Source organism: Lissotriton vulgaris, unplaced genomic scaffold (genome assembly GCF_964263255.1).
Source record: "Lissotriton vulgaris unplaced genomic scaffold, aLisVul1.2 SCAFFOLD_328, whole genome shotgun sequence".
Classification (NCBI taxonomy): Eukaryota; Metazoa; Chordata; class Amphibia; order Caudata; family Salamandridae; genus Lissotriton; species Lissotriton vulgaris.
This window is the reverse complement of record NW_028243607.1, coordinates 321,039-346,773: the sequence shown is the minus strand read 5'-3', so window position 1 is coordinate 346,773 and position 25,735 is coordinate 321,039. Positions and strand designations below refer to the sequence as shown.

The following is a 25,735-nucleotide window of genomic DNA, read 5'->3' as shown; positions in this document are numbered from 1 at the left end:
CTAATGGTATATGTGTTACTGAGGTCATTTTAGTTATTTGAGTTTTTCGACAGGTGTTTGGCTTTACTAGTTACATTTACATAAAGACAACTAAATGTAAGAAACCACAGAAAGGAACCTTCCTTTTGTTACACTCTTCCTAGTTTCAGGACCTGTTCACAATCTGCATCCTAGAGCGTGACTGGGTAACTAATGTCCTGCAACAGGGTAAGTTGCAAATGCCAGTGATGACCTCAGTTCTCCGCCATGTTGTCAACATAGTGATCCTACTTTCTGTGGATCTCTGCAGCGGTTTTAGTTAGGACAGGGTTCTTATTTCCGTGGATCTGTTGACAATGTGAAACATCTACCATCTGCGTCCCAGAGCGGGAATGGGTAATTTATGTCCTGCTCCAGGAAAAGCCCACAGAAGGTAGTCAGTGAACCAATAATACGGAATGTTAGGACGGGAATGTCTTCAGAATGATAAACAGGCGTGTATGCCCGCATTGAGTACCTGGCCTTTTGTGTGGCCGTGTAATCCTACTAATATAACGTGTGTGCAGAATCCTAGGCCTATCCTTGATAATGAGTTTCAGAATCTGTTTGGTGACCTGGACAGCACATCAAGTGTGCACTCATAACCGAGATGACACTACTTTCCTTGTCCTGAGTTAGACACCTAAAGTGGTGGTGGCAGCGTACCAAGTTCTGTGAATAATTAGTTATGGTCAGTATATTTTCCTGTTTCCGATGAGAGTGCAGTCTACTGTACTGCCTTTGCGTGAGCCCCAGACCCTTGCACTAACCTTCCGTGTGCATGTCCTGTGCACATAAGTACAGTGGATGTGCAGCACACGTGTGGTAATAGGAATCTGTGAATTGTGAGAGTTTGAGTATTGGGGACAGTGGCATCCATTTTGTATCCCTCTGGCACAAGATGGAGTGTGGATACAGCTCCCAGATAAAAGTGTATTGGCTGCTTTCCTGTGGCTTGAGGGTGGAGATCCAGACACTAAAGTGAGTGAGGATGGAGACAGGGCTACCCCTTGGAATTGAAGTTTAAGTTCAGGTTAGCAAAGCGCTGCCATTCAGTAGATCGTAATAGTGATGGGTGGGACAGAAGTTTCTACTGTTAGGACAGGAATTATTTTAGCAGGACCGGCCCTTTTGTGTGTCCCTCATTATTGCTTCACGATCACTGACGACAGCCAGGTGCAGAAATGTTACACTTCATTGTGCCCCTGTTTTTGACACTCCTGCTTGATGCCAGCACCTTCGCTGCCTCCTGTGGGTGTCATCACCTTGCACAAAGGCGGTGTCTGAGAGTCATCTAGAAAGTTACATTTGAAAGATAATCAACCAAAACCAGTTCCAAAGCCTTAGAGAGCGGATCTGCTTCCCCAGTCTCCAAAATGAGTACAATAAAGTAGGACCCAAATCACCCCACTTTGTTAGAATTTCATTGAGTTCATCTTGACCAAGGACGGGAGTGCTTTGTACGGTACTTGGATCGCTGTGTGACCGGGGATGGTATCTGCATAACATCGGTCTCCCAGATCTGGGAGAAAAGCAGCTGAAGTCGGCATTACTTTCATGAAGAGCTGAGGACCTGCCTAGCACCTAGAAGTCAGCCTGGTGAGAGAGGGAAGGAGAGGGTCAAGTGCTGAAAGAGTACAGTCTGGCCACGAGAGAAGCCCAGCACATTTCCGGCATGAGTAGCACCCAGAGAAAGCTGAAAGCCGGTCAGAGAGAAGACAGAAGCGATCTGTGTTGAGCGGGGTCTCCCAGAGCAGTTCCCTTTATGAGTGGTGCCAAACCAATCAAGTGACATTCAAGTACATGGTTTTGTACGATGCCCTGATAAGTCCCTGCTACAGCCTGACATCGGAACTGCCCAATGAGAACCGCCATCAACATTGATGTGAAAGCACTGATCTGGCATGGAATGCCGCAACTGCCTATGATGACAATCCGCTGAAGACTAGACCCTGAGGTTGCAACCGCTATGAACGAGCATCTGTGTGCAACTAGGCTGGGAGGCAACAACCTGAACGGATTATCGCCAGCGGTCATTGACCTGAATGAGGCAGCCCTACTGATCCGCACAGCTGAATCCACTAGTACAAAAATGGGAACACCGACCACAACACCGCCGAGTAGTTATACCAGGAAAGATAAACCTTTATTCTGAGTAATAAAGTTTTTGCCTGTATGAACTCTTTGAGGCAAAAGCCATTGAAATGATCTAAGCAGTAGCCAGTGTGGTGATCCGTACCGAACGGAGTCTGTGCTTGAATAATCTCTATACCCATATGACATCAATCAATCAATCAAACAAACAGGATTTATAGAGCACAGCTAATCATAGCTGCTGAGGGGTTCAGTTGAACAGCCATGTCTTGAGGTCTGTAGGTGAGGGGGGAGGCCGTGCCAGGATTTCGCCGCACGGTAGGAGAAGAAGCGACCTCCACTATTGCTTTGCGGGTGCAAGAAGTGTGTGAGAGGGAAGCAGAGAGCAGGTTTCTGGAGGGTTGATGGAAGTTAGGGTGGTGGTTGATGTATGCTGGTCCTTGATTGTGAAGGGCCTTACAGGTGGGGGTTCAGCATCTTAAATGGAAATCTTTTCTGAATGGGGAGCCTGTGAAACATCTGGAGGAGGAGGTGGAGTGGGTCCATTTGGGGAGGTCAAGGATGAGTCTGGCTGCTGAAATGTGTATGGTCTATAATCTATTCACGAGGTGCGTGGTGAATACTACATAGAGTACGTTGCTGTTGTTCAGTGGCGGTTTGTTTGGTGTTGACGGGGAGCCATTGGAGATCTTACGGAGCATGAAAAAGGTGAGGAAGCAGGCAGTAGAGACTGGGTTGATCTGGTTTTTCATGGTGAGCATGCTGTCTAGGAAGATGCCAAGGTTGTGAGCGTTTACTGTGAGAGAGGGATCTCGTCCTAGTTTGGTAAGTCATCAGGATTCGTTCCACAGAGAGGTGTTGTCCACAAAGATCAGCACTTCTGTCTTGTCTGTATTGAGGTTTGGCCAGTTTTTTAAAATCCAGTAGGCGATGCCCATCCGGCACCTTTCTAAGTTGGCCGTCATGGTGGAGGTATTTTCTGATAGTCAGAGGATGAGCTGGTTTTCTTCTGCGTAGAATATGATGTTCATTTGATGGGTTCTGCGTGATGTTGACCAAGAGAGTCATGTAGATGTTGAACACAGTAGAGCTGAGGGACGAGCCTTGAGGGATGCCGCAGATGACGTTCTTAGGTTCTGAGGTGAAAGGTGGCACATGGATTCTCTTGGGTCTTCCGGTGAGGAAGGGTGTGTCAGTTCAGAGATGTTCGTGTTACCCAGATATATTCTATATGCCTTCTGAATAAAATAGAAAAGTAGGAGTCAGTGAATCTGCTTCAACAATAGGTTCTATACAGCATGAGTCTATATTGCTTATTACTGGTGTAAGAATACCTGAGTAAATCCCTACAGACTCAAAAAGTAGAAAAAGGGATCAAAGTTAAAGACAATTTCTATATACAATTTCCAATTATATATCTCTTCTAGTCAAAAAACAAAATACAAAAATATATAAAGCCTTAGTATCTGTGCACCTAATTCCTTAGCATGCAGAAACAAGTATTATGTCGCTTTCTTTTTGTCCTTCGAATTATCACCACCATGTTCCAGAATGGCGGCCTACTGAAGCGGAGTGCTGTGATCAGATAAGTTTAGTTTCATGCAGAAATGATCATCAATTAATCGCAGAGCACGTTACCACCAGGGAACCTGAAGAATGGGATCCTTTGAATGTCCTGGTTTTCCTTTCTTGTCTCTGCAGTGAAGCTCAGGAGCTGAGCAGAAGCTGCCACGCAGGATACCATGAAGCAAGGGAGAAAGCCGACGAAAACACAGCTGAAGACGCCGAACACAGTGTGTAGTGACCGGGAAGCAGAAGGTAAGTCAACCAATGGCAGGAAGGCTGAAGGCGCAGACACTAGAACGCCAAGCAGTTTCCTGCCGGGTGAGGCCGGCTTTATTCCTGAAGCGCTTCACCCCTGCCGCATCTGGTACACGGATCACAACAGGCTCAAAATTCTCCTTGGATTCTGATGTGATAAAGCCTCTTGATAAGGTTGTGGTGGAATACTGTGTTGAATGCTTCTGGCAGGTTGAGGAGGATCAGGGCTGCCATTTCTCCCCAGTTGAGTAGGGATCTGATGTGGTCAGTGGCAGCGATCAGGGTGGTTTCGGTGCTGTGGTTGGAGCAGAATCCAGATTAGGAGGGGTCCAGAAGATTGCTAATCTCCAGGTGGTCTATAAATTGGCAGTTGATGGCCTTTTCGAGGACCTTGATGGGAATGGGGAGCTGAAAGATAGAACGGTAGACCTTGAGTTTGCTGGGGTCAGTGGAAGGTTTGTTGAAAACGGGCTTAACTTGTTGACATACCAGGGACAACAGACATTAGAAATCCCACAGAGGGTAAAGGGCACCGGCGGAGGTGCTGCGCTTTTCTGGGGATTGTACATTGCAACCCTGCAATTGTACCTTTATTGAACTACTAGCAGCACATCCCGACGTTGTCCGGGTATGAATTGCTGTCGGAGAGTAGTATATTGTTTTGTAGGATTTCGTTTTGATAGCATGTCTTATCTGTGACAGGTATGTGAAACGCTCTGATTCACAGTGCACTGCTGATGCACTTAAGAGTGCTCGTTCAGTAGTGTGTGAACTTGAGTTTCCCTACTTCATTTTTCCTTGCAATATTATATAGCGCAAACTCGACAACATGGCATGAGCACAATTTACATTACAGAAGAACACATTCATTTGTGGTAGGCACGGGGAGACAAAGCGATTTGCCTGGAATCACAGGATTTTGAGCCGATGCCGAGATTTGTACGTAGCTCCCCAGCTCTAAAGTTCGCAATTCTAGAACTTGTGGCGGGAGGTGTGTCTAAAAGTGTATGTCGGTGCTGGCCATCAATGAGAGAGACCTGTGCTTTTTTCAAATCGGTGGTGAAAAAATATGGAGTATGTTGCTGGAGATGTGGGCCGCCGTGCCACCAATGTACTTACCAGGGGAGGGTAAACACCCATTATTCCGCAACTTTCTTTCCGCATACCATCACTCCGCATACTTTCATTACGAAAGTACCATGACTCCGCAATGCCATTATAACGCATGGTATTACATTTTATATGCTTTTACCACGCATATATTTACAACGAAATTCGTTGTAAATGCATTAATAGTAAAAGCATGATTTTTTTAAATGTTCGGATAAGGTAAGTATGGGTATAGGGGTATATGTTTTGGGGTACTGAGGTATATGTTTTGGGGTGTTTGGGTATTTTAAGGGTTCAGATATAGTTTTGGGTTATGGGGTACAGGGGTAGTTTTAGGGTTTAGGGATAGGTATGGGCTTTGGGGTACAGGGGTATTTTAAGGGTTCAGGGCTAGTTTTGGGTTTTGGGGTACAGGGGTATTTTAGGGTTCAGGGGTAGGTTTGGGTTTTGGGGTACAGGGGTATTTTTAGGGCTCAGGGCTAGGTTCGGGTTTTGGGGTACAGGGATATTTTTAGGGTTCAGGGGTAGATTTGGCTTTTGAGGTACAGGGGTATTTATAGGGTTCAGGGCTAGGTTTGGGTTTTGGGGTACAGGGGTATTTTTAGGGTTTAGGGATAGGTTTGGGTTTTGGTGTACAGGGTATATTTATAGGGTTAAGATGGGTTAGTGTTTAAGGGTGTTGGGGTATTTTAAGGAGTAAGGGTGGGTTAGGATTATGGGGTGCAGGGGTATTTAAAGGGAGAAGGGTGGACACCCGGAGCTGGAATGTATAGAACCTGGGAAGAAAAAACAATGAAATATTGGGCACAACGCTCGCTTTTTTTCCCTAATCCCGCGCCCGCACACGCCCACGCCCCCAGCACACGCCCACAGCACACGATATGAGACATGGCATGAAGGGAGGAACGTTCCACACGCCTCCAGTGTTTGTCATGCCCCCAACACACGCCCTCAGCACAACGCAGACATGCTCAAAAGGGACTACTTTGCTGGCACGGTTCTTTTACCTTTTAAATGTATATGGTGGGCGTCTGCATAGCCTATGTCCTTCTGCTGCAACTGCTCTTTCCAACGCTGTATTGGTGTTGTGATAGGTGCTGTGGTTCCTGAGATTACCCGCCTCAAAGGTTTGGGCTCTCTCTTTATTATATTAGTATGGATATGGATGGATATGGATGTAGTATTTTGTTTTGTTGGGAGCTTAAAGGATTTTATTTCTTACAAAAATAAGAACAGGGCTAGACATAACACTATTGTGTCTGTTGAGTTCCGAGTGCTTGCACCGCCCTCTACTTCTGTGAGAATCCTTTGACTGCTCGATCGCGATATCCTAAGAATCAAGTGGAGAAAGGGATGTCCTTGGCTCAGTTTCGAGCCATAGTCGGACAGACCCCAGGACACTAGAGGAAAATGACCTCAACTCAACATGATCATTAGCCTTGATTGTGGTCTAGCAGTGCACAACCCCTGAGCCTTGATCGCAGGGCTATGATCTGATGCACAGTGTTTTACAGCAATGAACGCATCACTTAGCTGTCAGTATTATCAGGCGGCATAGTGACGAATGAGGTAACTACCACTACAGAATAAAGAGTGTATTTTAGAAAAATTCTGCACAGAAACTGTGGGAGAGTATATCACTTATTGTGACATTTTTATGGCAATCACTCCCTTGTTGAATTTATCACTATAGATAACCCTGTTGAACACTTCAATATTGCAACCAATGGCAGTGGCAGAGCTGTGATAAATGTGCACCAATGCTGATGGTGCTTCCACATTACAGGCCTGCCCTCTCTTCAAACCACAATTTAGGAGTAAGTGCAATAGTTATCCTGGGACATTCCAATCATGTATGGTCTATCCCTGTAAGAGAAATTTAATGAAGGCATAAAATAGGACACATCAAACTATGGCTGATTAATGAGACTGTTGCAGAAAAACCTTGCAATGAAGATTGAGCAGAACAGAGAATGTTCAAGGTCAGTGGTTGATGTTGTGTAAAAAATACCGTAGCACAATTACATTACTAAAAGCTAGGTTTAGGAAGGGTCTTACACTGGGCTTGCTCGATCTGATGGATGGATAGATAGATAATTCCAGATCCGTGCATACACAAACTGACAGCGGTGCACAATCATGACGATGCACAGATTAATGTGCACACTCACATACAAATGCTTGTATACATCACAGAGGAAATATTCACTCCATTCATACACAGACTTCGAGTCATAGACACACCTTGCATGCTGTCTTGGCAGGGTTTTTGGCTCTATTTAGCAGTGATATAGACTTTAATCTTGCTCACATCTAGGATAGGTATTCTTAGCTTGTGTTGGCCCTTTTAAGCCCTTTTTTCCAGACCTAGAAGAGGATAGCTGCTTAATATGATGATAGATCCCTTATTCTTGACTCTAATCTGTCTATTGCCTATTGGCTTTGACATACTTGATGGTTTATGTAGGTATTCTGACAGAGCTAAGGGGTATTTCATCCCTTTCAGGCCTACAGGCCTAGAACTAGAGGGACTCCATCTTGATGGAGCTGAGAGGCTTCAGGGGGAAAGGTAAAGTTTACAGTAAGGCTGTTTGTGTGCTAGAGGAAGACCGGTTAGGACTGCTTCTTATCCGAGGAATGTGTTTTTCTCTTGGGCCCAGACGTAACAAGCAGATGGCCACTGCGGTTGCGTGGAAGCCTGGGAGCTGGCACAGGAATTCGGTAGGAGGCAGCCCTCTGGTGGAAATTTCCATGAGGGGAGAGGAATCCATATTAGCGAGCTACAGGAGAGGAGGAGTGTTCATTCCAGCTTGTGTGCAGTTCAGCTTGGAGCTCAGTTCAGCTTGGAGCTCAGTTCAGCTTGGAGAGAGAACAGGATGTCTGCTGGAGCTGCAGAATAGAGTGCAGTTCTGGAATGGAGAAAGAAGGCAGACGATTGCTGAAGATGAGGAGAGAGAGCAGTGCAGAGAGCATCAAAGAAGGCTGTCAACTGGAGCAACTGAACCAGAGGCGTGGTGATGTGGTGAAGGAGGGAGAGACGGAGAGAGCCCTAATCCCACCAGAGGCAGAGAGAAATCTTCCTTCTAATAGGTGAGGTAGTCTGAACTAGTCCCCTTTACACTTACACCTTAATCTTGTTCTTATTCCCTAGGCTATTGTATGTCTAATCTTTTCCCTTTCAGCGGTGTGTTAAAAGATCCTGTTACCCCGCAGATAAATTGTATGTTTAATCCTTTTCTTTCAGCGGTGTGTTAAAGTTACTGCTAGTTATAGAGACCCCATAGTTTTGTATATGTGTACTTTATTATTGTTACAATAAACATCCCCATTAATTAGTGAACTACAGTGCATGAGTTTTTTTATGATAAAGCTAGCCTATCTTCTAGCCAGTTGCCGTTGAGCCACTGATGGATCAGAAGGGAGTAGGAGCGCTTAAATCAAGGAATAACTCAATCACATAGTGTGTATATCTTTGTCCCCATACAGTGAGGGTAATCCCCTTTCCTAGTCAGGTATTACTGTTTGAACAGATGCTACCCCTGATCAGGTAAGTAATAGTGAATAATTAGGGAGATAGGAGACCTGCAACTAAGGGACCAAGTTAGTACACCATCCCATAATCCTGTAAACAGCGTCTTCTGTTCCAAAGCATAGGTAACCTTTTTCTCCTAGTCAGATGTTACAGCCAGAACAGATGCTGCCCCTGATCCGGTAAGTCTGAATAAATAGGGAGAACAGGGAGCCCTTGAGCTAGGGAATTGTTGACACTAAGTAATTCGGCTATCCCATAATATTATTGCAGTAGCAGACCCTTAGTGAAGAGACAGAAAACTGAAGGTGTTCATAGGAATGTGGTCGTCGTTGATATACGGCGTTAATGAGAGCACTGATTGTGTGTATACCCACAGGATTGTGGCTTGTGTAAATGAGAGCGTTGGGGGGGATTACCAACGTGGAGGTTTGCCGGATTGTAAACCGTTTGGAAAAAGGAGAGCACTGGGGCTGCAGACCCACGTGTGTAGACACGCCAGATTGTGTGTCATATCTGCCCAGGGTAGATTAGTCTGGGTCTGAGTGGCCGCGAGACTATAAGGTATGAGTGTGGTGTAGGGCATGAATATCCTTAGTAATCAGTGAGTATTCTTAGTATCCCTATAGATTTAGTGGTGTTTCTAATAATATGAGCTTGTATATTGCGAGTTCCCCATCCTAAGGTAGGTACCCAGGTGCCTGGATAGATGGTCCTGAGGAGGGATGTGGTTACGTTCTGGCTGGGTTAGAGGGGCCCCTAGGGGCTGATCCCATCTAAGCAGAAAATCCGGCCATTACACATGCACATTCTCGCACACAGATGCATTTAACATCTCACAGATCTATAACTCCAGACCCAAGAATACACAGACTCACAGAAGCACAGACTCATACAGATGCACACATTAATGTGCGCACTCACACATATCTATAAACAGTTGTACACATTTTCAGATGAATATCCTCAGACCGTTGTTAGACCTGGCTTTTTCAGCTTGTTTATCCCCAGACTTTTTGCTTTTTGTCCTACTGTTTTTGACCCTGGTTTCGTTGGGTTTAGGAATCTGGGCACTCTATCACTGCTATTCAGTGCTGAAGTGCATATGCTCTCCCTGTAAATTATGTTATGGATTGGTGTTTCCATGATTGCAATATTTGATTTACTACCAAGTCCCTAGTATAGTGCACTGTGTGTGCCCAGGGTTGTAAATCAAATGCTGCTAGTGGGCCTGCAGCACTGGTTATGCCACCCACACAAGCAGCCCTTCAAAAGCTTCTCAGACCTGCTACAGTAGTGTCTGCGCACAGTTTTGATTGCCATGTCGACTTGGCAAGCCCTAACCTTCCCTTTTATTAAATGTCAGTTCCCCCTCAGGTAGGCCCAAGATACACTGCACACTGCCCATGAGGGTATGTGAAAGGTAGGACATATACTGGTGTGTGACATGTCCTGATAGTGAAATACAGTGTATTTAGTTGTTCACTATTGAAAGGCTATCTGTCCCATATGACAGAATGGGAGACACTTTGTAACAACTTAGAAGCATAACGTCCCTTGGGGCAAGATGGAGAAATGGAGTTTAGTATGCCTGAACCCAGAATATGAAAATGCATCTTTTAGTAAAGATTTGTTTTATGTTGAGTGTTTGAAAATACCACTTTTAGAAAGTGGGTATTTTCTTGCAAAGCCATCCTACGTGCCATGGCTGGTGTGTGTATTGACTGTCCGGGTTTGGAATGACAGGAGCTGGGGATATACATTAACGGCAGACAGCCACTGGGGCGATTGAGGTGTGACCTGCATTTCCTGGGTGACTCAGAACTGGGCTGAATTTAGAGTGGTGGGAGGAGATTTCCCTTGCACCTGAATAGACCCAAGGGACTGAGTAGTCCCTTGCACAAGGCTGTCTCCACCTCCTGCCGTGAAGCTGGACCAGAGAACACGGACAGTCTCTGCCCAAGAGAACAAAGAGAAACAGAGTATAAATATTGGGTTCCAGACCCCCAAACCTCAGATTACTGCTGAACTAAGGAACCTGCTAGGAAGAAGGGCTGGAAAAGCTATCAGGAGGAACTGCCACTTTGTTCTGTGCTCTGCTGTGTTGGCCTCCTGCTTGCTGTTTCTGTTTTGGGCAGGCAAAGGGCTGGATTGAACATGCTGCTGTAGGAGTTTTCTCCAAGGGCTTTAAGTAGAGCTTGCCTCCGGTTGGAAGTCTCAGGGAGATAACAGACTTCAGAGAACTCTTTGGAATCAAGGAACCTGCCAAGAAGAAGAGCAGGAAGAGCTGCCAGGAGGAGTACTGCCTCTTTGCTGTGTTTTTGCTTTTTTGGATTGACCTGCAGTTGCTGCGTCTGCCGTGGGCAGTGAAAGGACTGGACTGAATGTTCTATACTTGTGCTGACTATTTCCAAGGGCTTGAAACGGAGCTTGCCTCCTGTTCACGAAGTCTCAAGGACATCAAAGACTTCACTCACCTCTTGGTACCACCTCTGGAACCGTGGGTTTCAGTTGCCACAGAGGGGGAAAGAAGCCGACTCAGTCGCTGGCTCTGGGTCCTGAAGGCACCGCAGAAGGCACCGCTGCATCTCATATGCAACCATGGTCTCACCAATGACGACAACCGACGCCCACACCGACCGGCTGCTTGTACCAGGACCTACGGACACCGTACCTCTTTACTAAGCCGCCCTTATCTCCCCAACGCCATCACTGCACATTGACTTTGACAACCGTGCCAACACAGTGGCTTGGAGGCACTGCTGGCGAGTCCTACAACGCACCGCCTCATCCCACACCACAGTCTGGGCCCACCAACGCCAGCTTCCCATCAACTGGCTCTTTCGCTTGCACCATGACCTGTCAGCACCACAGCGAGCACCACCCTACTTTGCACCACAGCCCTGTTCTCACCGACGCCACTGACTGGCCCACTGTCACCGAGCGGCTGCCAGCACCGTGACCTGAGTGCACCGCACGCCACACCGCTACTCTTCACTTTACAACCGCTACCATGATCGGCCCACACCAACATGATCGGCCTCAACTGAATAGGTACTGTTTACGAGTCTGTCGACCTTACCGCTGACCTGGACATGGACAGAGCTAACTACTTCAAAGAACTGCATTTCTAAAGTTATTATTGCAAAGTGCATATTTCTAATTACTGTATGTTGGTCTTGTATCCTTTTGGTCTTGTTTTGCACAGATAAATATTGGCTATTTTTCTAAAACTGGTGTGCTGTCCTTTTGCAGTGTTTCCACTGTATTACTGTTGGTTATGTGCAAATCTGTTACAAACTGCCTCTGAAATAAGCCTGACTGCTCGTGCTAAGCTACCAAGGGGGTGAGCAGGGGTTATTTTAGCGGTGTATCCCCCTTATCCTGACTAGGAAGTAGAGTCCCTACTTGGACAAAGGTGCAAATCCATTGCCAACTAGAAACCCCCATTTCTAACAACCGTGTTTACACAAGCCCCGCAAATTCACCCTCTCACATAGGCACACCCATAAATATACACATACTGACACAGAGATGCCTACATAATGTCACTGATGTATAACTCCCGACTTATGAACACACAAGCTCATAGAGGCATACACTCATACAGATGCCCATGCATTTACAAATTCACAAATATCACTAAATTTTGCGGTATGGAACCCCCTAGACAGGGATTCACATGTGCAAGTACAAACCCACAGCCAATAAATCCAAACTAAAGCATACCCAAGCCTCAACACACATGTACACACATGCATCTGGATTCTCTTTAGCTCAAAATATATACATGCATGCACAGACACACTCATCCATGCCCACAAAAAGACTCAAAGATAGAGATGTGCAGACATGCATGCACTCTCATGAATAACTCCAGGACCATTCATACCTGAACACATACTTAGACATGTACAACTAAGGATAAACGTGCATACACACATGCACACACACACAGGCACACACTCACAGCCAGATAATGCTGCACCTGTGCACACATACACTAACTCACACCATGCAAGTATGTGAGTAAGTACTATCTTAAGGTCAGAAAAGTAATTCTTGTTTTTATTTATTTTAGGACGAGCCTTTGGCTGATTTCAGCCCCAATATCCAAGTGCAGTGACTCCGGTCAGTATATTTATCTGGTGGGAACCATAACCCAGTCTGTCGGGTCACTCATCAGCCTCTGTGTGTCCACACAAAGACATGGACACAGACATATACAGACACATTGATACACAGGTCTCACTGCAGCCACTCACCCTCATGGTTTGATATTGTTCCTCTTCCTTGACTTTAGATTCCAGAATATATTCCTCCTCTTTCTTGAGTTGACGCAGCCACTCGTGAAGTTTTACCTGCAGGGGTGATAGTGCAAAAAAAAAGTGTAAGTCTGTAGAGTGCGGTCTTACTTACAAAAAAAGAGTCACAACAGTATCAACCCCATGTGTGCAGACTGTACGTACCAGTCATCTATACTACTATTATAAAGAGAGAAGTTGCACCTTTTGGCCAGGTAAACTCGGGAACCACAGCACCAATCACAACACCCAATACAGCGTTGGAAAGGGCAGTTGCAGCAGAAGGACATAGGCTATGCAGACGCCCACCATATACATTTAAAAGGTAAAAGAACCGTGCCAGCAAAGTAGTCCCTTGTGGGCGTGTCTGCATTGTGCTGTGGGTGTGTGCTGGGGGCGTGACAATCGCTAGGGGCATTCCGTCACAAGTGTTGTTTTTTCTTCCCAGGTTCTATACATTCCTGCTCCCTTTAAATAGTAATTCAGTGGAGGTCCCATTCTCTTAGAACCACCCCAAGCACAGTTATGGGCAAAAATACAATTAAAAGGCCATGCAAAGCATTATGGGATAAGCTTAGCATAATTTTTAGTATTCATGAAAGAGTTTCAATGTTTTGGAATTTGACTCATCAGGGACATCTTGGGACGACGAGGTGAACTGCAGCTTGATGTATAATATTTTAAATGCTATTGCATTTGCATCATCAGGGACATCTAAGGACGGCGAGGTGAACTGCAGCTTGATATATAATATTTTAAATGCTATTGCATTTGCATCATCAGGGACATCTAGGGACATGAGGTGAACTGCAGCTTGATGTGTAATATTTTAAATGCTATTGCATTTGCCTCATCAGGTACATCTAGGGACCATGAGGTGAACTGCAGCTTGATGTATAATATTTTAAATGCTATTGCATTTGCCTCTTGGGGACAACTGGGGAGAACGAGGTGAACTGCAGCTCTTTGTAGAATTATTTGGATACGATAATATTCACTTCCCACTGCTAATCTCTTCCCATAATCCCATAATGATTTGCAGGGGCCTGATCTCAAAATCATCACCTCTCTCACTGCTTGCTGGAAGCTAATTTCACTTTTGTGAAATGACTATATGCATTTTAGCATGTAGAAATACTTGTTTTTTTACCTTGAATATATGAGGCTTCTGTTTTAATAATTGGAAATCTGACGGAATGAAATATTGCGGATTTATTGTATCAAGTTTGTGCCAATTCCGCCCACCCCTACTTTAAATACCCCTGCACCCCATAATCATAACCACCCTTACTCAATAAAATACCCCAACACCCTTAAACACTAACCCATCTTAACCCTATAAATATACCCTGTACCCCAAAGCCCAAACCTATCCCTAAACCCTAAAAATACCCGTGTACCCCAAAACCAAAACCTAGCCCTGAACCCTATAAATACCCCTGTACCTCAAAACCCAAACATACCCCTGAACCCTAAAAATACCCCTGTACCTCAAAACCCAAACCTAGCGCATAACCCTTAAAATACCCCTGTACCCCAAAAACCCAAACCTACCCCTGAACCCTAAAAATACCCCTGTATCCCAAAACCCAAACCTAGCCCTGAACCCTTAAAATACCCCTGTACCCCAAACCTACCCCTGAACCCTAAAAATACCCCTATACCCCAAAACCCAAACCTAGCTCTGAACCCTAAAAATACCCCTGTACCCCATAACCTAAAACTATATCTGAACCATTAAAATACCCAAACACCCCAAAACATATACCTCAGTACCCCAAAACATATACCCCTATACCCATACTTGCCTTATCCAAACATTTTAAAAAAACATGCCTTTACCATTCATGCATTAACAACGAATTTCGTTGTACATGTATGCGTGGTAAAAGCATATAAAATGTAATGCCATGCGTTATAATGGCATTGCGGAGTCATGGTACTTTCGTAATGAAAGTATGCAGAGTGATGGTATGCGGAAAGAAATTTGCGGAATAATGGGTGTTTACCCTCCCCGTAAGTACATTGGTGGCACAAAGGCCCACATCTCCAGCAACATACTCATATTTTTTCACCACCCATTTGAAAAATGCACAGGTCTCTCTCATTGATGGCCAGCACCGACATACACTTTTAGACACACCTCCCGCCACAAGTTCTAGAATTGCGACCTTTAGAGATGGGGAGCTACGTTAGAATCTCGGCATCAGCTCAACATCCTGTGATTACAGGCAAATAGCTTTGTCTCCCCGTGCCTACCATAAATCAATGTGTTCTTCTGTAATGTAAATTGTGCTCATGACATGTTGTCGAGTTCGCGCTATATAATATTGCAAGGAAAATAAAGTAGGGAAACTCTAGTTCACACACTACTGAACGTGCACTTTTAAGTGCATCAGCAGTGCACTGTGAATCGGAGCGTTTCACAGGCTTGTCACAGATAAGAAATGCTATCAAAATGAAATCCTACGAAACAATATACTACTGGCCGGCAGCAATTCATACCCGGACAACGTCGGGACGGGCTGCTAGTACATTAATATTGTGAGTACCACCCAAACATATCCAGATTTTAAGTACCAGTCGCACATACCTGGATTGTAAGCACCAGCCGTAAGAATCACAGACAAGGACACAGACAACTGTGTCACTACTTTGGTCCTGTTCCTGCCTATAAGCACCTGAAATCCTGTTCCATGCAAACTAGCTTCATCAGTGGCCCTTACTGCTACTTGATAAAGACACTGGGCTCGATTCACAAAGGTAAACTTAGACGTTTGGTCTAAACTTGGACCAAACATATATGTTTACGACTTTGAGAATTCACAAAGGGCATTTAAGAGTACTATCTTTATGTTCGGACTTGGGGCGGAGATCAGCTCTGAGTGCAGATAGGATATAAGGATAGTACTCGTTGAATGCCCTTTGTGAATTCCCTAAGTCGTAAACTTAGACGTTTGGTCTAAGTTTAGACCAAAAGTCTAAGTTTACCTTTGTGAATCGGGACCATTGTGTCTAACTGCATGAAAAGACAAAGGGCCAGATGTATGACCGTATTTTGCGGTCGCAAATGGGATTTCTGACCCCTTTGCGACCGCAAAATAGGTAAGCCCAATTTACAAAACCTATTTTGCGAGTTCCTAATCAATTAGCGACTCACAAAATAGGTTTAGCTACTTGCTATTAGGAAGGGGCGTCCCTCCCTAATAGCGACTCAAAGGCACACCCCTTCCCCTTTGGGAATGCATGCACAAATATTTTCTAAGGGCAGGCAGTGGTCCCAGGGACTACTGCCTGCCCTTAAAAAATGAAACTTCAAAGTTTCTTTTTTTTTTTTTTTTAATGCATCCCGGAAAACAGGCTGCATTGGGGGAAAAAACCTGCTTTATTTAAAAGCAGTCCCAGACATGGTAGTCTGCTGAGCCCAGCAGGCCACCATCCCTGGGAGGGCCAGCCATTCCCAATGGGATCGCAAATTGCGACAGCCGCATTAATATGCATGAGGCATGCAATTTGCGACCCCATTGGGAATTGCACACATTGTCTAAGACACTGTTGTACAGTGCATTTAGAGAGTTGCAAATTGACACAATTTGCAACTTGGTAAATGCAAGCGCTGTACATCTGGCCCTTAGACTGGTCAATTTTTTAACAAGGGGGAGATGTCGTGTGAGTTAGAAATGGTGAGACCCTTTTGGCTCCCGATGGACTCCGAACACTTATGACATGAAATTTCAAATGCAGGGAAGGGAAGACCGGTTTGGAACATTGAATTCACGTTTACCTGCTGATGAATAAAGACGTGTAAAACTAACCTCAGAGTGTAAAACTAACCTCAGAGTGTAAAACTAACCTCCGTGTGTAGAACTAATCATCACCTTACCACCATCTTCACCATCCAAATACTACACCTGAGAATCAAGGACAAACAATTAGAAGAAAAAGATTCCTCCACTCCATCAAAGACAGTCTTCCGAAAGAAAACCAAAAACATGCCAGAACACTTCAGCCCTCCAGAGATTTCAGAGTGTGACGAAAATAAATGTACCATACGAAAACAAGAGAAGTCAAAACACCCTACTAAAAACACTAACTGCAGATCCTTCAGCATAGCAGCTAAATCTTTTTACTACAAAACCACCATCAGTGAGAACAGAAGAAAAACTCACTTCAAGCTGTCAAACATTGAACCAATCCTCTCGCCGAAGGCACAATCTTTGCATCAGTCGAGAAATGCAATGCCATCAAACTCTTCTTTTCCAAGATCAACAAATCATATCCAACCTTGTTGCCGCTTCCACAGTCCCTCCGCTTCCAACCATCCCCTATTGCCACACTCCCCATTGGATCTTCTTCAATCCAGTATCATGCATGGATCTCCGCAATATTCTAAACGATTCAAAGAAGACCCTTCCTTCATCTATCATTAAAATTGATCCACATGGTCAGCATCTCCCTCAGCCAAGGAACACTCAGACACTCTTAAGATCTTTTGACTGCTAAAGAAACCATCTCTGGGCCTAGCCGACCTCATAGACGTCAGCCCTATTACCCACCTTTCATTTATGGGGAGATCAACAAGAAAGCTGTTGCCACACTCTACAGGAGCACATCAGCAAGTGTCATCTTCTACAGGATGACCAATCTGTCTTCATATTGTGCTGCAGCCCTGACACAGCCACACTCAAAGTAGTCGACAACACCCTCCTCATCAACGACAAGCAAAAACTCCTGACCTCATAGCCCTGATCCTGAACATCTCTGCAGTCTTCGACACAGACAACCATCCAGCTCTGATCAATACCCTGAAATAATTAGTGAGATTTTCAGGCACTGTCTTGAAATGGATCACATCCTACATCACTAACTGGCTCCAGTTCATGCAAATAGGTTCCACAAATTCACAGAAATGCCCTGTCTCCAGCAGAGTACCTCAGGGCTCCATCCTTTCTCTCATCATCTTTAACCTCTCTCGGATCCATCCTTACAGACAGCAGCATCAAGATCCATCAATATGCAGATGATGCTCAACTCTACCTTACATTTCTTCACCCAATAACATCCTATCTGCCCTGATCTCTCCCAGTCTTGGATGTCCACTAATGTATTAAAGTTAAATGCCACAACGAAGGAACTCTTCCTGTCTGCCGCCAGCTCAAAACAGACCCATTTTTAAGCCTTGCTCTCCAAGATAAATCTATCTGTGTCCCTCGAGTGAAAAGGGCTCGATTGGGAGGCAGAACTTTCTCCGCAAGCACGGCACTTTTGTGGAACACCTTGCCGCCCGAATTACAACAGGCCTCCTCTGAACTCAGTTTTAGGAGATTGCCCACCGAGCGCCGGGACACTTCCTATGGAGGTAACCGCTCGCGCTTTACAAATCTCAGTATGATTATTATTATTATTATTTATCCCCACCCTCAACACTGAGCTCTCACTCAAGCACCACATTCAATAAGTGACAAAGAATGCCAAGAACGCTTGATTCCAATGTCGTCTCTTGAAGAAGTTGTTTCTCCTGGAAGATGACTTCAGAAGAAACGTACGAGGCCTCTCCCATGGGGCAGAGACAAGGCCCTGGACAATGGTCTCTCCAACACCACCCTAGCACCCCTGAAAGGCAGCATCATGAAGCGGCGCAGCTCATCAAGGGCTTGAAGAAATCACCGCCACATTAAAAGACCTACACTGGCTGCTCCTTCCAGCCTAGCTCATCTTCATGACATCACATAAAGCTCTCTTTAATAAGACCCCAGCTCACCTGGCAAACAAACTACACACGTTCAAGGAACAACATCAGTCCAGGAGCGCGGATATCACCAAACTTAAGACAAACAATTGTAAGAAGACAAACCCAGAAGGCAAGCCTTCTCCGTTCATGCTCCAGGATCCCTTTCGATACGGCATCAGCTTCAACCCCCCCCCTTGACCTTCCCTCAACAACGGTATCTTCTCAGGGGTCCTCCCCTCGGTTTACACTCTGTATCCAGGCTGTAAGTACTGCCCATATATATTAAGACTGTCAGAACCAGTAACTGATGTCCAGATTGTAAACCCAGACACGGTCTGCGACAGAGAACAGGCAGAGCAAGAGAGCAGGCGCCAGCACCATATAGGGTCTTCAACAGAGAAGAGACAACCAACATGAGAGAGCGGGCACCAAACATTTACACAGTCCGTGACAGAGAACACTCACAGGAAGAGAGCAGGTACCAGCCTCCTACAGGGATGGTGACAGAGAACCGACAGTCACAGCAAGAGAACAGGCACCAGACTCATACAGGGTCTGTGATGGAGAACAGTCACAGCAAGAGAACAGGCAGGCGCCAGGTCGGGGAGAGAGATCAGACAGCAGGCACCATATAGAGTAGAAGACATGAAACGGGCAGCGAGAGAGGGTGAGCGCAGACATCAAGTGCTTCATGGGCTAGGACAGGAGTCAAGACTGTTGTCTACAGAGAGAGTCTGCAACAGAGCAGGTTCCAGCCCTTTACAAGGTCTGAAGCAGGAATCAGACGCCGGCCTCTTACGGGGTCTGCAACAGAGAAAACAGGCAACAGACTCATAAAGGGGTCTGAGACCAGCAACTGGCCTGAAGAAGAGAGCAGACTCCAGCCCTTTACAGGGTCTGCAACAGAGAAAACAGGCAACAGACTCATAAAGGGGTCTGAGACCAGCAACTGGCCTGAAGAAGAGAGCAGACTCCAGCCCTTTACAGGGTCTGCAAAAGAGAAAACAGGTAACAGGCTCATAAAGGGGTCTGCGACCAGCAACTGGCCAAGAAGAAGGTATCAGACACCAGCTGTGTACAGGGTCTGCAAGAGGAAACAGGCACCAACGTCGTACAGGGCTGCAGCTGGGAACAGGCAGAATTAGTGAGAGAGCAGGCAACACGCTGATGCAGAGTCTACAACAAGGAACAGGCAGCCAGGAGAGCAGGCAGCGACCCCAAGCAGGGTGTATAGCGGGATGCAGCAGATAGATTGAGTGCGTGAACAGTAGGGTGAAAGGTTTCGGCGCAGCGTCCATCTGACAAACTGCTTCCGTTTCACTATCCTGGCCCGGGATATCTTCTTGTGCAGGAGCCTCGGACCACGAGCCCCTGACAAGCGCTTTTCTTCTGGCGTGTTCCTTTGACTCCATCAGAGTACGGGATTGCGTTCCAAGCAAAGAGGTCCTACTTATCACCCGAGTGTATCCCCTCCCATGACCAGCCGATGACACTACTCAAGGTCATGGCAGCCGAGAATAGTAGTAGGGTGGATGTTGCCTCAGACTCAGAGTGGAGAGCGCCTACTGACACTACCTTCTGACTCCGTGTAGTATGTCATATCTGGGCGCCATCTGTATGTATGTGCAGCATGCGTGCTTTGACACAGATCTGTCTAGAGCTGTATTACCATTAGCAGGGCCTCACAGTGCTGTCAGGCTCAGGTGCCTTCAGGTCGAGGTCTAAAGGATGCAGTGCTCGGGACCATGTGAGGTGAGGCTCCCGGTGCTGTTATGGGGGCCACAAGGTGTGTGAAAAGCTTTCTGTTGTAGAGTGAATCAGATTCTTAGTTGTAGTCAGCGCCTACAGCGCCCCTTTCTCTTTGTAGCCTCCCGCTATTCACTGCTCCTCACACCCCCGTCCTCCATTAGAAAGTTTTTAAGGCCTAGTACATTTGTTTGATATCCATGTGAGCCTATATGCCACACCATGCATTGCTGCACCTCTTCTACGGGGTTGATGACCCTATGAGCCTGTGTGCCACACCCTGCATCGCTGCACCACTTCTACGGGGTTGATGACCCTATGAGCCTGTGTGCCACACCCTGCACTGCTGCACCTCTTCTGCTGTTTTAATGTCCACGTGAGTGTGTGCTACACCCAGCACTGGCACATCAAGTCTTCTGACAACAACAACTCACCCTGCAGTGCCACACGGAATCCTTGGAGTCTAGTGCAAGGTCCCAAACCACCCACACACATCCCTTCTGATCCTCTGCAGCTGCCTCTGTGGCTCACAGCCCATGATCCCAGCGCCCTGACAGACACACTGTGTGCCCTTTTGCAGCTTCTTTTATAGGCCTCAGAGAATGTATTCACTTACAATCCCTAAACACCAACAAACATACCATGTATTTTTAAGCAGCCTTCTCTAGGGACACATAACACTCCTAAAATATACAATGTATCGTCTGAAAGACTTAACATGTGCATTCACTTGCGAACCGTGAACACCCACATACACTCAATCAATCAATCAATCAGTGACACTTATAAAGCGCGCTACATACCCGTAGGGTCTCAAGGCGAGGGGGGGGGGGGAGCCGCTACTGCTCGAACAACCAGGTCTTCAGCTTCTTCCTGAAGGAGAGGTGGTCTTGGGTCAGGCGCAGGGAGGGAGTTCCAGGTCTTGGCGGCCAGGTAGGAGAAGGACCTTCCTCCTGTAGTCGCTCTTCGGATGCGGGGGACGGCGGCGAGGGCGTGGTTGGCTGATCGGAGGTGGCGTTTGGGAGCGTAGAAGTTGACTCGGCTGTTGAGGTAGCTCGGGCCTTGGTCGTGTAGGGCTTTGTGTGCGTGGGTGAGGAGGCGGAAGGTGATTCTTTTGTTGACGGGGAGCCAGTGAAGGTCTCTCAGATGTCCGGAGATGTGGCTGGTTCGTGGGATGTCGAGGATGAGTCTGGCTGAGGCGTTCTGGATCCGCTGGAGTCTCTTCTGGAGCTTGGCGGTGGTACCGGCGTAGAGGGCGTTGCCGTAGTCCAGTCGGCTGGTGACGAGGGCCTGGGTGACGGTCTTCCTGGTCTCGGTGGGGATCCACCAGAAGATCTTCCGTAGCATGCGTAGGATGTTGAAGCATGCCGAGGAGACGTTGTTGGCTTGCCTGGTCATGGAGAGGGAGGAGTCCAGGATGAAGCCCAGGTTGCGTGCATTGTCTGTCGGTTTGGGTGCGGTGCCCAGGGCGGGAGGCCACCAGGAGTCGTGCCAGGCGGAGGGAGAGGAGCCCAGGATGAGGACCTCCGTCTTGTCCGAGTTCAGTTTCAGGCGGCTGGTCGTCATCCACTCGGCTACCTCTTTCATCCCTTCGTGCAGGTTGGCTCTGGCGGCGGCGGGGTCGTTGGTCAGGGAGAGGATCAGCTGGGTGTCGTCGGCGTAGGAGATTATGCTGAGGTTGTGTTTGCGTACGATGGCCGCGAGGGGGCTCATGTAGACGTTGAAGAGGGTGGGGCTCAGAGATGATCCTTGGGGGACGCCGCAGATGACTTCGGTGGCCTCTGACTTGTACGGTGGTAGGCGGACTCTCTGTGTTCTTCCGTCGAGGAAGGAGATGATCCATTCCAGCGCCTTGTCTTGGATTCCGACGTTGCTGAGGCGCCGTACTAGGGTGCGGTGGCAGACCGTGTCGAATGCCGCGGAGAGGTCTAGGAGGATGAGGGCCGCTGTTTCTCCATTGTCCATCAGGGCTCGGATGTCATCGGTGGCGGCGATGAGGGCGGTCTCGGTGCTGTGGTTGGCTCGGAAGCCGGACTGTGAGGGGTCGAGGGATCCGTTCGTCTCGAGGAAAGCGGCCATCTGCTTGTTGACGGTCTTCTCGATGACTTTGGCTGGAAACGGGAGGAGCGAGATGGGGCGGTAATTCTTGAGGTCGGTGGGGTCCGCTGTTGGTTTCTTGAGTAGAGCGCTGAGTTCGGCGTGTTTCCAGCTCTCAGGGAAGATGGTGGTGTCGAAGGATGTGTTGATGATGTCTCGCAGGTGGGGTGCGATGACAGCGTCGGCCTTGTTGAAGACGTGGTGAGGGCAGGGGTCGGTCGGTGATCCGGAGTGGATGGAGTTCATTGTGCGGATGGTGTCTTCGGTGCTGATCGGGGTCCAGGCGTGGAGGGTGGTGGTGGGGGGTGGTTGTTCGGTCATGGTGTGCGTTGGTTGGTTGTTGAAGCTGTTGTGTATGTCCGCGATCTTGTTGTGGAAGTATGAAGCGAGGGAGTTGCAGAGGTCTTGCGATGGGGTGATGTCGTTGTTTCCTGCGCTGGGGTTGGAAAGCTCTTTCACGATGTTGAAGAGTTCCTTGCAGTTGTGTGCGTTGTTGTCCAACCGGTCCTTGAATGCTGTTTTCTTGGCGGCGCGGATCAGCTGGTGGTGTTTCCGGGTGGCAAGTTTGAAGGAGGTCCTGTTGTCCGGTGTCGGTTCCCTTCTCCAGACTTTCTCGAGGGCTCGGCAGTTCTTCTTGGAGCTCTTGAGTTCGTCGGTGAACCATGGGGCTTTCTTGCTGCCGGGTCTGCTGGGCGGGGTCCTCAGTGGGGCGAGTTCGTCCGCGCAGTTACTGATCCACTTCGTGAGGTTGTCGGCGGCCTGGCTGGGGTTCGCTGAGCTGGCAGGAGGGTGCTGGCTCAGGGAGGTGGCGAGCTGGTCTGCTGTGATCTTGTTCCAGCTTCTGCGGGCGGCCTGTTGCTGGTGTTGGTGGGTCGTTGTTTTCTTGAAGGTGAAGTGGACGCAGCTGTGGTCCGTCCATTGAAGCTCTGTGGCGTGGCTGAAGTCGATGTCCTTGCTGGATGAGAAGACAGCGTCGAGTGTGTGTCCGGCGAGGTGGGTGGGGGTGGACACCAGTTGCTTGAGTCCCAGGTTGGCGAGGTTGTCGAGCAGGGTGCTGGTGTTGCGGTCGTTGTTGTTCTCCAGATGGAAGTTGAGGTCTCCCAGGAGGATGTAGTCAGCGGAGGGGAGGGCATGTGGGCTGACGAAGTCGGCGATGTACTCGCAGAATTGTGTGCGTGGTCCAGGGGGTCGGTAGATCAGGGTGCCTCTGAGGGTGGTGTTCGGGTTGGTGTGGATCTGGAAATGCAGGTGTTCGGCGGTGGTCAGGGTGTTGTCGGTGCTGGTCGTGAGACGGATGGTGCTCCTGTGGATGATGGCGATGCCTCCTCCCATCTGGTTGGCGTTTCGGTCCCTCCGGACGATCTTGTAGCCCTCTGGGATGGCGATGGCGATGTCGGGAGCTGAAGAGGCGTTCATCCAGGTCTCCGTGAGGAAGGCAACGTCTGGAGCTGTGGTGTCGAGGAGGTTCCAGAGTTCGATGGCGTGTCTGTGGACGGAGCGGGTGTTGAGCAGGATGCACTTGAGGTGGGTGCTGCTGGTGTTCGGCTTGGTGGGTGCTGGTGCGAGGCAGGTCCGGATGCAGGTGAACTTGCAGGCGTGGCAGCTGAAGGGTCCGTGGGTACGTCGTGGAGTGGCTTGATGGCATTCTGGGAGTCGGCCGGTGTTGAGCGCGGTGAGGGTGGCGGCGGAGTACGTCAGGCGGGTCGGTCGGGGTCTTCGTGGGCCAGGGGTCCTGGCGCTGGTCGCGATTCGGTCGCGGACGGGCTTACCTTTGGCGCGCCTTCGGCGCACAATCGGCGCGCCCGCTGCGCGTGACCGCTGCGCGTTCGCACGGTCGCCATTTAAGGCGAAGTGCGCGGGGGGGCGGAGCAGCTGGGAGGCGGGAGCGGGGAGGGTACAGAATAGAAAAAGGGGCGGGGAAAAGCGGCGGTGGCGGGAAGGGAGGGCGGAGGGCGGCGAGGTAGGCGGACAACAAGGAAGGAAAACCACAACACGGGGGAAATAAAAATTAAACAGAACAGGCACAAATTCTCGTCAAAACAAGGAAAAAAAGAAAGTTATACAAAACAGGCACAAATTCTAGACAAAACAAGGGCAAAAACAACCGCAGCGGCGGCAGCCGGCAAACGAGGCAGCAGCGAGGCAGAGGGCAGGCAAGGGGCACACGCAGCAGCTGGTGGCCGTGCGGCGCGGGGGTGTACACTCCTTGCACAGACCTCTCTTTGGGGCCCACGGGTGCATTATGATCCATAAACATCCACAGACACACCCTGTTCTCTTCTGCAGCCTCCTCAATGGCATACACAGGTAGGGGGACCAGAAGACTCCATGCCACCGGGACACAACTTTTTCATTTCTAGGATTTTGATTTACCAGATCAGTGCATTCTGGGAGTTGTAGTCTTGGTTCATTTTACTTGACGCTATTGCTTCAACACACCAGATAAAAATGATATATAAAAAAGCAAAATCCAGGAATGGAAAAGTTTTGTCTCAGTGACATGCCACCTTCTGGCCACCTTATAAAAAGGGTGACTCGTGATCTCTGAACACCCACAGACGTACCTTGTGCTCCTCTGCAGCCTCCTCTATAGGACTTGCTGAGTGAGTTTTATGCTCCTTGGATTCCCGGCAGACCCAGCATATCATCCTCTGATCCTCTGCACAGAACAGCCTCAGTTTCTCATCATGTTTCTCGCACAGATTCTCCCCCGGTGGCTTCAAGGAGGACAGATGAAGCTGTTTAGCAATTTCCACCATGTTCCCCAGTTGTCTGTTGGGTCGGAGGTTTTTTCCAAAAGATGTTTCCCTGCACTGTGGGCAGGGGAAGTTTCCATCTCTTCCCTCCCAGATCTGAGTGATGCAGGAGCGGCAGAAGTTGTGTCCACACTCAATTGTCACCGGATCCTTAAAATATTCCAAACAGATGGAACACGTGGCCTCTTCCTTGAGGCTCCCGAGCTGAGCTGCTGCCGCCATGATTCAGAAATACAGGAAGTGAAGGTAAGTTTCAGTTTCTCTCTCTTTGTGAAGTGGGCGTGTCTGTGCGTCTCTGGCTGCGCTGGGATTTCCGGGTTCCTGTTACAGTCCCAGAGCAGAACTGACTCCTCTGCTGTCTGTGCTCTGACTCGAGATTTCCCAGCAATTCGGTTTTGTTCTCAGATTCTGTAAGTGTCAGGAGCGGTCTCCTAAATATGGATTTCTTTAAAATCCTCTGTTATTTTTAACGGGGCAATTCTGCATCTGGTATAATATCCGTGTTAGAACCTTATTGACAGCTTGAAAA

The 25,735-nt window shown here is 47.9% G+C and overlaps 1 protein-coding gene across 1 annotated transcript in view; it reads right to left on the bottom strand.

Annotated features, from left to right (window-relative positions):
• The window catches only part of LOC147668283 (E3 ubiquitin-protein ligase TRIM39-like), a 325,919-nt gene extending 300,480 nt beyond the window's left edge, over nucleotides 1-25,439 (bottom strand). Inside the window, exons 1-2 of the mRNA XM_086948636.1 lie at nucleotides 25,015-25,439; nucleotides 12,838-12,933 (exon numbers count right to left, since the gene is read on the bottom strand). Coding sequence (XP_086804762.1) covers nucleotides 12,838-12,933; nucleotides 25,015-25,428 — 510 coding nt within the window. The 5' untranslated portion in view covers nucleotides 25,429-25,439. The remainder of the gene's footprint in view (nucleotides 1-12,837; nucleotides 12,934-25,014) is intronic.
• Nucleotides 25,440-25,735: the final 296 nt, after the last annotated feature.